General features: G+C 45.3%; 1 protein-coding gene across 5 annotated transcripts in view; it reads right to left on the reverse strand.

Annotated features, from left to right (window-relative positions):
* LOC135054888 (uncharacterized) overlaps positions 1 to 15,591 on the reverse strand; it is a 131,149-nt gene that overhangs the window by 24,397 nt on the left and 91,161 nt on the right. For all 5 annotated transcript variants that reach the window (XM_063958342.1, XM_063958344.1, XM_063958343.1 and 2 more), the window contains one exon: positions 9,508 to 9,669. In XM_063958342.1, coding sequence (XP_063814412.1) covers positions 9,508 to 9,669 — 162 coding nt within the window. The remainder of the gene's footprint in view (positions 1 to 9,507; positions 9,670 to 15,591) is intronic.

A 15,591-nucleotide genomic window follows, 5' to 3' on the forward strand; every position in this document is an offset into this window, starting at 1 on the left:
CTATCTGCACCGAAAGGGAAAAAAGAACGGTATCGAACCGGTTAAAATGACTGCATCCCACAACAGAATGCGTCACCAACCGTTGTGAGGGAATCTAACTCACGAAGTTAGACTTACCAGTGGTATCCGCCGAGAATGACTGAACTGAGGCCTCCCCAAACAGCGGTACACCGTCCCAGGGAAAAACTCCAGTATCTCTCGGAGTCAGCCTCAGCATTCCCCCGGCCACACCTCCTGTAGTTGCACGAGTTAGAGACTGCCGGACACATCTTCAAAAATCCCCTCAACACCGTTGGACATTCTCTTTTTCATTACCCATACGGCATCAATTGGACAGCATTTCCCTTGGACACTACCATCTGTGGAGGAATTGGAGTTTTTCCCTATCTGCTTGGAAACGCTTGCATTGGTATGCTTAAAAGGGACATACTGAACTCCATTGTTTTCATCAATTCTCCAGCAATCTTTATGGACATAATTCCAGAGGGAGTCCTAGCCGGGGTATGATATAATATCTTATTGAGGGGATGTGTGGATGTGTCATTTCCTATGAATAATTAATTTTTAATTGTGTAGTAAAGACATCTGTGATTTTAAGATATTGTTCTTATTAAATATACTATATATACTTTTTCAACATAACCTACCGTCCTAGATTTTTTATTGATATAACTAGTGTATTATATATACTTTATACAACTTAGCGCTGGTGATCACTATTTTTACTGTATACATTTCTTTGGGGAATTACCACCCCCTACACCAGCAGCTTTTGACAGCGCACTCCCTCTATTTTCTTTCACCTGTAGTTGCACGGCAGCCTGCCGCAATGTTATAGAGAAGAATCAACATAAGAAACATCCCCTACTCTCTTTAGGGTAATTCTATCGGATGGCTTTCCAAATACAAACTCTCCCCCATGTGCATGTAATGCAAATAACTCCAAAGCATATAATAAGAATTTACTCACCGGTAATTCTATTTCTCGTAGTCCGTAGTGGATGCTGGGGACTCCGTAAGGACCATGGGGAATAGACGGCTCCGCAGGAGACTGGGCACATCTAAAGAAAGATTTAGGACTATCTGGTGTGCACTGGCTCCTCCCCCTATGACCCTCCTCCAAGCCTCAGTTAGGACACTGTGCCCGGAAGAGCTGACACAATAAGGAAGGATTTTGAATCCCGGGTAAGACTCATACCAGCCACACCAAGGCAGTGAAGCCAGTTCTTTCTAGAAGAAAATCGACAGGGCCGAAATCTGGACCTTAATGGACCCCAATTTGAGGCCCAACGTCACCCCTGCTTGCAGGAAATGCAGGAATCGACCCAGTTGAAATTCCTCCGTTGGGGTCTTCCTGGCCTCACACCAAGCAACATATTTCCGCCAAATGCGGTGATAATGTTTTGCGGTGACATCCTTCCTGGCTTTGATCAGGGTAGGGATGACTTCCTCCGGAATGCCCTTTTCTTTCAGGATCCGGTGTTCAACCGCCATGCCGTCAAACGTAGCCGCGGTAAGTCTTGGAACAGACAGGGCCCCTGCTGCAGCAGGTCTTGTCTGAGCGGCAGAGGCCAAGGGTCCTCTGAAAGCATCTCTTGAAGTTCCGGGTACCAAGCTCTTCTTGGCCAGTCCGGAACCACGAGTATAGTTTTCACTCCTCGCCTTCGTATTATTCTCAGTACCTTGGGAATGAGAGGCAGAGGAGGAAACACATAAACCGACTGGTACACCCACGGTGTTACTAGAGCGTCCACAGCGATCGCCTGAGGGTCCCTTGACCTGGCGCAATATCTTTTTAGCTTTTTGTTGAGGCAGGACGCCATCATGTCCACCTGTGGTCTTTCCCAACGGTTTACCAGCATTTGGAAGACTTCTGGATGAAGTCCCCATTCTCCCGCGTGGAGGTCGTGCCTGCTGAGGAAGTCTGCTTCCCAGTTTTCCACTCCCGGAATGAACACTGCTGTCAGTGCTAACACATGATTTTCCGCCCATCGGAGAATCCTTGTGGCTTCTGCCATTGCCCTCCTGCTTCTTGTGCCGCCCTGTCTGTTTACATGGGCGACCGCCGTGATGTTGTCTGATTGGATCAGTACCGGTTGGTTCTGAAGCAGGGGCCTTGCTTGGCTTAGGGCATTGTAAATGGCCCTTAGCTCCAGAATATTTATGTGAAGCGAAATCTCCTGATTTGACCACAGTCCTTGGAAATTTCTTCCCTGTGTGACTGCACCCCAGCCCCGAAGGCTGGCATCCGTGGTCACCAGGACCCAGTCCTGTATTCCGAATCTGCGGCCCTCTAGTAGATGAGCCCTCTGCAGCCACCACAGCAGCGACACCCTGGTCCTTGCCGACAGGGTTATCCGCTGTTGCATCTGGAGATGGGACCCGGACCATTTGTCCAACAGGTCCCACTGGAAAGTCCTTGCGTGGAACCTTCCGAATGGAATTGCTTCGTACGAAGCTACCATTTTCCCCAGGACTCGTGTGCATTGATGTACCGACACCTGTCCCGGTTTTAGGAGGTCTCTGACTAGAGATGACAACTCCTCGGCTTTTTCCACTGGAAGAAACACTTTTTTCTGGTCTGTGTCCAGAATCATTCCCAGGAACAGAAGACGTGTCGTCGGGACCAGCTGTGACTTTGGAATATTGAGAATCCAGCCGTGCTGTTGTAGCACTTCCCGAGAAAGTGCTACCCCCACTACCAACTGTTCCTTGGACCTCGCCTTTATCAGGAGATCGTCCAAGTACGGGATAATTAAAACTCCCTTCTTGCGAAGGAGTATCATCATTTCGGCCATTACCTTGGTAAAGACCCTCGGTGCCGTGGATAACCCAAACGGCAGCGTCTGGAACTGATAGTGACAGTCCTGTACCACAAATCTGAGGTACTCCTGGTGAGGAGGGTAAATGGGGACATGCAGGTAGGCATCCTTGATGTCCAGAGAGACCATGTAATCCCCCTCGTCCAGGCTCGCAATAACCGCCCTGAGCGATTCCATCTTGAACTTGAACTTACTGATATACGTGTTCAAGGATTTTAAATTTAAGATGGGTCTCACCGAACCGTCCGGTTTTGGTACCACAAACATTGTGGAATAGTAACCCTTTCCTTGCTGAAGGAGGGGTACCTTGACAATCACTTGCTGTGAATACAGTTTTTGGATAGCCACCAACACTGCCTCCCTGGCAGAGGGAGTTGCTGGTAAGGCAGATTTTAGAAAACGGCAGGGGGGGGGGGGGGACGTCTCGAATTCCAGCCTGTACCCCTGAGATACTACTTGAAGGATCCACCTGTGAGAGAGCCCACTGTGTGCTGAAATTTCTGAGACGGGCCCCCACCGTACCCGGGTCCGCCTGTGAAGCCCCAGCGTCATGCTGTGGACTTACCGGACGCGGGGGAGGACTTTTGCTCTTGGGAACTGGCTGTATGCTGCAGCTTTTTCCCTCTACCTTTGCCTCTCGGCAGAAAGGATGCGCCTCGAGCCCTCTTGTGTTTATGGGGCCGAAAGGACTGTACTTGATAATACGGTGCTTTCTTTTGCTGTGGGGTAGCCTGTGGCAAAAATGTCGATTTCCCAGCCGTAGCTGTGGAAACGAGGTCTGAAAGACCATCCCCAAACAGTTCCACTCCCCTATAAGGCAAAACTTCCATGTGCCTTTTTGAATCGGCATCACCTGACCACTGCCGAGTCCATAACCCCCTTCTGGCGGCAATGGACATTGCGCTTATTTTTGATGCCAGCCGGCAAATATCCCTCTGTGCATCACGCATGTATAAGACAGCGTCTTTTATATGCTCTACTGTCAGCAAAATATTGTCCCTATCCAGGGTATCAATATTATCCGACAGGGAATCTGACCACGCAGCAGCAGCACTGCACATCCATGCTGATGCAATCGCTGGTCGCAATATAATGCCCGTGTGTGTATATATAGCTTTTAGGGTAGCCTCCTGCTTTCTATCAGCAGGATCCTTTAGGGCGGCCGTATCCTGAGACGGTAGTGCCACCTGTTTTGATAAACGTGTAAGCGCTTTATCTACCCTAGGGGATGTTTCCCAACGTGACCTATCCTCTGGCGGGAAAGGGTACGCTGCCAATAACCGTTTAGAAATTATCAATTTCTTATCGGGGGAAGTCCAGGCTTCGTCACACACCTCATTTAATTCCTCAGATGCAGGAAAAACTACTGGTAGTTTTTTCTCACCGAACATAATACCCTTTTTTGTGGTACCTGGGGTACTATCAGAAATGTGTAATACATTTTTCATTGCCTCAATCATGTAACGGGTGGACCTATTGGAGGGTACACTAGTCTCATCGTCGTCGACACTGGAGTTAGTATCCGTGTCGACATCTGTGTCTGCCATCTGAGGAAGCGGGCGTTTTAAAGCCCCTGATGACATTTGAGACGCTGGAACAGTCACAAGCTGAGTAGCCGGCTGTCCTATGTCGTCAAACCTTTTATATAAGGAGCTGACACTGTCACGTAATTCCTTCCATAAGTCCATCCACACAGGTGTCGACCCCTCAGGGGGTGACAACACATTTACAGGCATTTGCTCTGCCTCCCCCTCATTTTTCTCATCATACATGTCGATACAGCGGTACCGACACACAGCACACACACAGGGAATGCTCTGACAGAGGACAGGACCCCACAAAGCCCTTTGGGGAGACAGAGGGAGAGTATGCCAGCACACACCAGAGCGCTATATAACAGAGGGATATCACTATACAGAGTGTTTTCCCCTATAGCTGCTTGTATTATATATATACTGCGCCTAAATTTAGTGCCCCCCCTCTCTTTTTTGCCCTTTCTGTAGTGCAAGACTGCAGGGGAGAGCCAGGGAGCGATCCTTCCAGCGGAGCTGTGAGGGAAAATGGCGCCAGTGTGCTGAGGGAGATGGCTCCGCCCCTTTTTCGGTGGGCTTTCTCCCGCTTTTTGTGTTATTCTGGCAGGGGTAATTTACACCTATATAGCCTCTGGGGCTATATATGGTGTCAGTTTTGCCAGCCAAGGTGTTAATATTGCTGCTCAGGGCGCCCCCCCCCAGCGCCCTGCACCCATCAGTGACCGAAGTGTGTGGTGTGCATGAGGAGCAATAGCGCACAGCTGCAGTGCTGTGCGCTACCTTGGAGAAGACAGAAGTCTTCAGCCGCCGATTTTCCGGACCTTCTTGCTTCTGGCTCTGTAAGGGGGACGGTGGCGCGGCTCCGGGAACGGACGACGAGGTCGGGTCCTGTGTGCGATCCCTCTGGAGCTAATGGTGTCCAGTAGCCTAAGAAGCCCAAGCTACCACCACTTAGGTAGGTTCGCTTCTGCTCCCCTTAGTCCCTCGCTGCAGTGAGCCTGTTGCCAGCAGATCTCACTGTAAAATAAAAAACCTAAACTATATTTTCATTCTAGGAGCTCAGGAGAGCCCCTATTGTGCATCCAGCTCGGCCGGGCACAGAAATCTAACTGAGGCTTGGAGGAGGGTCATAGGGGGAGGAGCCAATGCACACCAGATAGTCCTAAATCTTTCTTTAGATGTGCCCAGTCTCCTGCGGAGCCGTCTATTCCCCATGGTCCTTACGGAGTCCCCAGCATCCACTAGGACGTCAGAGAAAAATAAAATATCACTTAGCTTCCTGTGTACGATCCTTTGTGACAGGGCCCCCGTATCGGCCAGGAGTTGACTTTCACAGTATTCTATCCGCGGAGGGAAAAGAATAACCCTTCGGACTCCTTGTGAGGATCTGAGACCAACTCGTCATGGCCGACTTAGAGCTATATCAACAGAGCGACCAGCACATGAGAAGGAATACTTTTACTTCAGCATTCATTAGAAATCGTAATATGAATATACATAAAGTAATACACATATACACACATATCCTATATATATATATACACTGCTCAAAAAAATAAAGGGAACACTAAAATAACACATCCTAGCTCTGAATGAATGAAATAATCTTATTAAATACTTTGTTCTTTACATAGTTGAATGTGCTGACAACAAAATCACACAAAAATTATCAATGGAAATCAAATTAATTAACCCAAGGAGGTCTGGATTTGGAGTCACCCTCAAAATTAAAGTGGAAAAACACACTACAGGCTGGTCCAACTTTGATGTAATGTCCTTAAAACAAGTCAAAATGAGGCTCAGTAGTGTGTGTGGCCTCCACGTGACTACTGGGGTGTATTTTTTCTTTCTCATTTGAACTGGGGTAATATTAGCTGGTACATATGACTCCTGTTCCTCCTCCTCCGTCTCATCCTCCACTCTGACTAGATCTTCCTCACTTGCCTTATCAAGTTTTTTGTCCCTATTAAACTTACGTACTTTTTTTTCAATTAGTACCTTCTCATTCTTTTTCAAACTTTTCTCATTACTTAGAAAAAATTGAAGGCGGATCCAACGAATAGAATCAAGATGGAATTATCGAAACTGATAGAAGAATATTTTGACAAAGGAATATTAAAAGAAAGAGAAAATAAATTTCTGTTTATAGAAGAACCCATCATCCCGGTCATTTATATCTTACTCAAGATACATAAAGATCCGATAAAGCCGCCAGGATGTCCTATCGTGTCCGGTGTAGGGTCCATAACAACGAATTTATCAGAATTTATCGACTTCTTTCTACAGCCCCTGGTCGTTAAGAACAAATCACATTTAAAAGACACTAAGGATTTTTTGAACGTAGTAGAAGGTATTAAATGGGAAGAAAATCTAACAATGGTCACAGCGGACGTCCGGTCGCTATATACTATCACTGAACATTCTGCAGGAATTAGAGCCCTGTCTATAGCATTAGACGCAAGTGGTCTTAATAAAGAGTTACAGGATTTTATACAAAAGGGAGTTTTATTTATCTTAGAAAATAATTATTTCTCATTTAACAATGTTTTTTACCTCCAAAACGTCGGCACCGCCATGGGCACCAGGTTCGCTCCGAGTTATGCCAACATCTTTATGGGCCAGTGGGAAGAAGAGCACATCTGGAACCACTGCCCATTCGGGGCGAACCTGGTGTCATGGAGAAGATACATAGATGACGTATTTTTTATCTGGAGAGGAGGGGAAGAACTTTTAAAAGATTTTATGAATTATTTAAATAGTAACACCTTGAATATTTTTTTCACCTTTGATCACAGTAAGACCAAGATCAATTTCTTAGATGTAACATTATATGTGGAAAATTATCTTATTCAAACTATGAATTTTAAGAAATCCACGGACTCGGGGGCTTACATAGGTACCACCAGCTGTCACCATCCAAATTGGCTGGGATCGATACCGGAGGGGCAGTTCAAACGATTGAAACGTAACTGCACCAGACCTGAAATGTTTGAGATACAGGCAGAGGAAATGAAAGAGAAATTCCTAGCGTCTGGATATCAAAAAGATTTGGTACAGGAAGCCATTACCAAGGTGGCAACTGTAGAAAGGAAAGATTTACTACGAACAAAAACCACTAATAAAGAAATTAATCAATTTGAGTGGTCGTTCATTACATCATTCAGTAGTCAATACAAAAATGTTGAATACACTTTGAAGAAACACTGGAATATATTACGGAAGGATCCTATCATTGGAAATCTTTTACCACAAAAACCAAAGTGCATATTTAGGAAAGCCCCCAACCTCAAAACTACTCTAGTAAAGAGTGCACAACCATCAAGAAAAACCATGTGCACGATTAAATCCAAGGTTTTTTTTAGGTGCGGGTTATGCATAGGTTGTAGGGGCATAAAGGTAGGGATGAGTAAAAACACGGAAGTTTCCATCAATGGGAAGAATTGGAAAATTAATGATTTTATCACTTGTAATAGTACGAATGTAATCTATGCTGTTAACTGTAATTGTGGATTGTGGTACATAGGACGTACGTCCAGACCACTAAAAGTTTGCATTGGCGAACATCTGCGGAATATTAGAAATGGTCTGACAACACATTCATTGTCAGAACATTTCAGAATACATCACCAGGGGAATGTGGGATCCATTAAGATGTTCTGTGGTATTAGGCATATAAAAGGGCATTGGAGGCGGAGTGATAAAGCCAATCAATTAGAGAAGGCAGAAATGAAAGCCATTTTTTATTTGGGAACCCTCAGACCTGGTGGTCTAAATTCTGATTTTGAGGTGAAATGGTTTTTATGAAATCAGGCCCCTTATACATTTATCCCTTCTACCCTATACACTTGTCACTTTCAATTATCTGCTGCTATTTTACATTTCATTTTATAGGTAAGAGAGAATTAGTATTGCTGCTACCTTTTGGTCACATATTGTTTATTGAGTTTTAAGTCTGTTTTCTGTTTTAGAAATTTATGTTTTTATTCTACCATGACGTCACCGGAAATGACGTTATGCTCCGTTGGGAGTATGGAAATATGGATCCACCAACAGATAAAAACCACAATCCAATAAAGTTTTATTTATATTATATGTAGCAAGAACTGTATGGACATTAAAAACGAGCATCCAGACACCAGATCGAGCCACTACAGTGTGGGGGCGGAAGTGACGTTACGCGACGGGCCGGTAACCAGGGCAACCCACAAACACGGAAAAAACACAACGCGGGGATGGAAGTGACGTGACGTGCCTGAGCCGATCACCATGGCAACCCGAATATACAGAAATGGATATCGGAGCTCGGAACAGTGTCCGAAGATACCGGAAGAGGACTAATTAGAGAAGTGGATTCATCTGGGAATAGGATCTTTTGATTGGTGGACATACATTTAAATAAGGGTTTGGACTGAGGGATCAGTGATTTGACTCAACCTCGAAAAAGACCCCAGCTTAGGGGTAGAAACGCGTCGGTTTGTTCCTGTGGAGGTGTGGGTGAGTGAAGCTAATCACCTGGGATTCAGCAGTGACGATCAGTGTTGCGTGTGGGCTGATCCGGAGCACCCACATTGAGACATAAGCGCTGTTAGGGACTTTTTCACCACAGTTACCATTCATTCCGGTAATCACCCATTTCTCACACTTCCTAAAGGATTGGAATATCAACTGATCCCACTGTATGTTATTTTATTAGTTTATCGATTAAAACAGTACTTCACTATATACAAATCTCTTCCATTACTTTATATGACACCATATTTCCATTGACAAGAGCTATATGGCATTGAAGTAAAACAGTGAAGAGACTACGGGGTACCCAGAGTGGGACACAAGCGCAGTTAGGAACTGTGCAAGTACAGTTTCCACTATTTCTGGTAATTGTTTATTTTACACACTGCCTAAAGATTTGGCTACATATTCAAACCAACTGCCTCATTAAATACTAACTTGTCACATGTGCATAATTATAAGCGGTATTTCACTATATGCAATTTTCCATTTGCTTCATATGTACCTATACTTTGTGATCAAGATTGCTAACAGAATGAAGTGAAATAAGAAAGACATCCTTGAAAGCGCTGGTTAAGTTAAACTCTCCATACTTCGTTTTTCACTGTGTGTAACAGTATCTGAGTCATGAGGTAAACACTCACCATGTTTGGAGGGATCAGAAGATGGGTCTGCACTGTGCAGTACTGATGTGGGGGTAATGGGGTTTTCTCCAGAGTCTCCCGTGATGCTGTTTTCTTCTGTCTCACAATCCTGAGAGAAAATAGTGCGTCTCTGACAGGAACTCCTGCTGCTGTGTCCGTGTGCTGGAGACAGAAGAAATGTATATGTCATTATCACAATGAGGAAGACGCTGCACAACAAAACATTTCAAGTGGTAGATGTTTCTGTATACAGCTTATTAACAATAAATAGCAAAGACAAATGTACCGTAAGATTCTTAAAAACTAATATCTAAGTGTAATAGCATTTTAACAAAACTTTGGAAAATAGGATTTTGGTACTTACCAGATAAATCCTTTTCTTTGAATCCATAGGGGGCACTGGAGTACCCTTGGGGATATGGACGGTGCTTTAGCAGGGATAGACACATTTAAATATTTAAATTAGTAACTCTACTCCCTCCTTGATACTCCCATAGTACCTCAGTGTTTTTTTACTGAGCCGAACAGGAGCAATAGAGAAGATGAACAATAGAGAATGACATATAGGGTAGAGATGAGCGGGTTCGGTTCCTCTGAATCCGAACCCGCCCGAACTTCAGTTTTTTTACACGGGTCCGAGCAGGCTCGGATCTTCCCGCCTTGCTCGGCTAACCCGAGCGCGCCCGAACGTCATCATCACGCTGTCGGATTCTCGCGAGGCTCGGATTCTATCGCGAGACTCGGATTCTATATAAGGAGCCGCGCGTCGCCGCCATTTTCACACGTGCATTGAGAGTCATAGGGAGAGGACGTGGCTGGCGTCCTCTCCGTTTAGAGAAGAGAGAGACACAGTATTTTCGGGGAGCATTATTAGGAGGAGTACTACTGTATACTACTATACTACTTGCTGAAGTGATATTTATAGATTAGATAGTGTGACTGTAAGTGTATTATCTGACTTGTGGGGGAGACACTGACAGTGAAGAGCAGTTAGAGTCTGAGAGCAGGACTCAGGAGTACATATAACGTACAGTGCACACTTTTGCTGCCAGAGTCAGTGCCACACTGCCATTGTTGTGACCACACTGACCACCAGTATAATAATATATTTTGTGATTGTCTGCTTAGGCCTCGGAGTACTAGTTGCAAGTTGCAACGTGACCTGTCCTGAAGTGACCACCAGTTTAATAATCAATCACCACCAGTTTAATATATATATATATATATATATATAATTGTATATAATATATATATATATAATATTGTATACCACCTACCCGTGGTTTTTTTTTCCATTCTTCTTTATACATACTACTATAGTAGCTTACTGTAGCAGTCTGCGGTGCTGTGCTGACCTGACAGTGTCCAGCAGGTCCGTCATCAGTCATTACATAATAAATATATATAGTACCTGTCCGGCTGCAGTACTAGTGATATTATATTGATTTCATCTCATTATCAATAATTTATCATCCAGTCTAGACTCTATATTAGCAGCAGACACAGTACGTTAGTCCACGGCTGTAGCTACCTCTGTGTCGGCACTCGGCAGTCCATCCATAATTGTATACCACCTACCCGTGGTTTTTTTTTTTCTTTCTTCTTTGTACATACTACTATAGTATAGTAGCTTACTGTAGCAGTCTGCGGTGCTGCTGAGCTGACAGTGTCCAGCAGGTCCGTCATCAGTCATCATTACCTAATAAATATATTATCTACCTGTCCGGCTGCAGTACTAGTGATATTATATATACATACATATATATATTGATTTCATCTCATTATCAATCATCCAGTCTATATTAGCAGCAGACACAGTACGTTAGTCCACGGCTGTAGCTACCTCTGTGTCGGCACTCGGCAGTCCATCCATAATTGTATACCACCTACCCGTGGTTTTTTTTTTTCTTTCTTCTTTGTACATACTACTATAGTATAGTAGCTTACTGTAACAGTCTGCGGTGCTGCTGAGCTGACAGTGTCCAGCAGGTCCGTCATCAGTCATCATTACCTAATAAATATATTATCTACCTGTCCGGCTGCAGTACTAGTGATATTATATATACATACATATATATATTGATTTCATCTCATTATCAATCATCCAGTCTATATTAGCAGCAGACACAGTACGTTAGTCCACGGCTGTAGCTACCTCTGTGTCGGCACTCAGCAGTCCATCCATAATTGTATACCACCTACCCGTGGTTTTTTTTTTTTTCTTTCTTCTTTGTACATACTACTATAGTATAGTAGCTTACTGTAGCAGTCTGCGGTGCTGCTGAGCTGACAGTGTCCAGCAGGTCCGTCATCAGTCATCATTACCTAATAAATATATTATCTACCTGTCCGGCTGCAGTACTAGTGATATTATATATACATACATATATATATTGATTTCATCTCATTATCAATCATCCAGTCTATATTAGCAGCAGACACAGTACGTTAGTCCACGGCTGTAGCTACCTCTGTGTCGGCACTCGGCAGTCCATCCATAATTGTATACCACCTACCCGTGTTTTTTTTTTTTTTTCTTTCTTCTTTGTACATACTACTATAGAGTATAGTAGCTTACTGTAGCAGTCTGCGGTGCTGCTGAGCTGACAGTGTCCAGCAGGTCCGTCATCAGTCATCATTACCTAATAAATATATTATCTACCTGTCCGGCTGCAGTACTAGTGATATTATATATACATACATATATATATTGATTTCATCTCATTATCAATCATCCAGTCTATATTAGCAGCAGACACAGTACGTTAGTCCACGGCTGTAGCTACCTCTGTGTCGGCACTCAGCAGTCCATCCATAATTGTATACCACCTACCCTTTTTTTTTTTTTCTTTCTTCTTTGTACATACTACTATAGTATAGTAGCTTACTGTAGCAGTCTGCGGTGCTGCTGAGCTGACAGTGTCCAGCAGGTCCGTCATCAGTCATCATTACCTAATAAATATATTATCTACCTGTCCGGCTGCAGTACTAGTGATATTATATATACATACATATATATATTGATTTCATCTCATTATCAATCATCCAGTCTATATTAGCAGCAGACACAGTACGTTAGTCCACGGCTGTAGCTACCTCTGTGTCGGCACTCGGCAGTCCATCCATAAGTATACTAGTATCCATCCATCTCCATTGTTTACCTGAGGTGCCTTTTAGTTGTGCCTATTAAAATATGGAGAACAAAAATGTTGAGGTTCCAAAATTAGGGAAAGATCAAGATCCACTTCCACCTCGTGCTGAAGCTGCTGCTGCCACTAGTCATGGCCGAGACGATGAAATGCCAGCAACGTCGTCTGCCAAGGCCGATGCCCAATGTCATAGTACAGAGCATGTCAAATCCAAAACACCAAATATCAGTAAAAAAAGGACTCCAAAACCTAAAATAAAATTGTCGGAGGAGAAGCGTAAACTTGCCAATATGCCATTTACCACACGGAGTGGCAAGGAACGGCTGAGGCCCTGGCCTATGTTCATGGCTAGTGGTTCAGCTTCACATGAGGATGGAAGCACTCAGCCTCTCGCTAGAAAACTGAAAAGACTCAAGCTGGCAAAAGCACCGCAAAGAACTGTGCGTTCTTCGAAATCCCAAATCCACAAGGAGAGTCCAATTGTGTCGGTTGCGATGCCTGACCTTCCCAACACTGGACGTGAAGAGCATGCGCCTTCCACCATTTGCACGCCCCCTGCAAGTGCTGGAAGGAGCACCCGCAGTCCAGTTCCTGATAGTCAGATTGAAGATGTCAGTGTTGAAGTACACCAGGATGAGGAGGATATGGGTGTTGCTGGCGCTGGGGAGGAAATTGACCAGGAGGATTCTGATGGTGAGGTGGTTTGTTTAAGTCAGGCACCCGGGGAGACACCTGTTGTCCGTGGGAGGAATATGGCCGTTGACATGCCTGGTGAAAATACCAAAAAAATCAGCTCTTCAGTGTGGAGGTATTTCAACAGAAAAGCGGACAACAGGTGTCAAGCCGTGTGTTGCCTTTGTCAAGCTGTAATAAGTAGGGGTAAGGACGTTAACCACCTCGGAACATCCTCCCTTATACGTCACCTGCAGCGCATTCATAATAAGTCAGTGACAAGTTCAAAAACTTTGGGCGACAGCGGAAGCAGTCCACTGACCAGTAAATCCCTTCCTCTTGTAACCAAGCTCACGCAAACCACCCCACCAACTCCCTCAGTGTCAATTTCCTCCTTCCCCAGGAATGCCAATAGTCCTGCAGGCCATGTCACTGGCAATTCTGACGAGTCCTCTCCTGCCTGGGATTCCTCCGATGCATCCTTGCGTGTAACGCCTACTGCTGCTGGCGCTGCTGTTGTTGCTGCTGGGAGTCGATGGTCATCCCAGAGGGGAAGTCGTAAGCCCACTTGCACTACTTCCAGTAAGCAATTGACTGTCCAACAGTCCTTTGCGAGGAAGATGAAATATCACAGCAGTCATCCTGCTGCAAAGCGGATAACTGAGGCCTTGACAACTATGTTGGTGTTAGACGTGCGTCCGTTATCCGCCGTTAGTTCACAGGGAACTAGACAATTTATTGAGGCAGTGTGCCCCCGTTACAAAATACCATCTAGGTTCCACTTCTCTAGGCAGGCGATACCGAGAATGTACACGGACGTCAGAAAAAGACTCACCAGTGTCCTAAAAAATGCAGTTGTACCCAATGTCCACTTAACCACGGACATGTGGACAAGTGGAGCAGGGCAGGGTCAGGACTATATGACTGTGACAGCCCACTGGGTAGATGTATGGACTCCCGCCGCAAGAACAGCAGCGGCGGCACCAGTAGCAGCATCTCGCAAACGCCAACTCTTTCCTAGGCAGGCTACGCTTTGTATCACCGCTTTCCAGAATACGCACACAGCTGAAAACCTCTTACGGCAACTGAGGAAGATCATCGCGGAATGGCTTACCCCAATTGGACTCTCCTGTGGATTTGTGGCATCGGACAACGCCAGCAATATTGTGTGTGCATTAAATATGGGCAAATTCCAGCACGTCCCATGTTTTGCACATACCTTGAATTTGGTGGTGCAGAATTTTTAAAAAAACGACAGGGGCGTGCAAGAGATGCTGTCGGTGGCCAGAAGAATTGCGGGACACTTTCGGCGTACAGGCACCACGTACAGAAGACTGGAGCACCACCAAAAACTACTGAACCTGCCCTGCCATCATCTGAAGCAAGAAGTGGTAACGAGGTGGAATTCAACCCTCTATATGCTTCAGAGGTTGGAGGAGCAGCAAAAGGCCATTCAAGCCTATACAATTGAGCACGATATAGGAGGTGGAATGCACCTGTCTCAAGCGCAGTGGAGAATGATTTCAACGTTGTGCAAGGTTCTGATGCCCTTTGAACTTGCCACACGTGAAGTCAGTTCAGACACTGCCAGCCTGAGTCAGGTCATTCCCCTCATCAGGCTTTTGCAGAAGAAGCTGGAGACATTGAAGGAGGAGCTAACACGGAGCGATTCCGCTAGGCATGTGGGACTTGTGGATGGAGCCCTTAATTTGCTTAACAAGGATTCACGGGTGGTCAATCTGTTGAAATCAGAGCACTACATTTTGGCCACCGTGCTCGATCCTAGATTTAAAGCCTACCTTGGATCTCTCTTTCCGGCAGACACAAGTCTGCTGGGGTTGAAAGACCTGCTGGTGAGAAAATTGTCAAGTCAAGCGGAACGCGACCTGTCAACATCTCCTCCTTCACATTCTCCCGCAACTGGGGGTGCGAGGAAAAGGCTCAGAATTCCGAGCCCACCCGCTGGCGGTGATGCAGGGCAGTCTGGAGCGACTGCTGATGCTGACATCTGGTCCGGACTGAAGGACCTGACAACGATTACGGACATGTCGTCTACTGTCACTGCATATGATTCTCTCACCATTGAAAGAATGGTGGAGGATTATATGAGTGACCGCATCCAAGTAGGCACGTCACACAGTCCGTACTTATACTGGCAGGAAAAAGAGGCAATTTGGAGGCCCTTGCACAAACTGGCTTTATTCTACCTAAGTTGCCCTCCCACAAGTGTGTACTCCGAAAGAGTGTTTAGTGCCGCCGCTCA

The sequence above is a fragment of the Pseudophryne corroboree genome, chromosome 3 (genome assembly GCF_028390025.1).
Source record: "Pseudophryne corroboree isolate aPseCor3 chromosome 3, aPseCor3.hap2, whole genome shotgun sequence".
NCBI lineage: Eukaryota > Metazoa > Chordata > Amphibia > Anura > Myobatrachidae > Pseudophryne > Pseudophryne corroboree.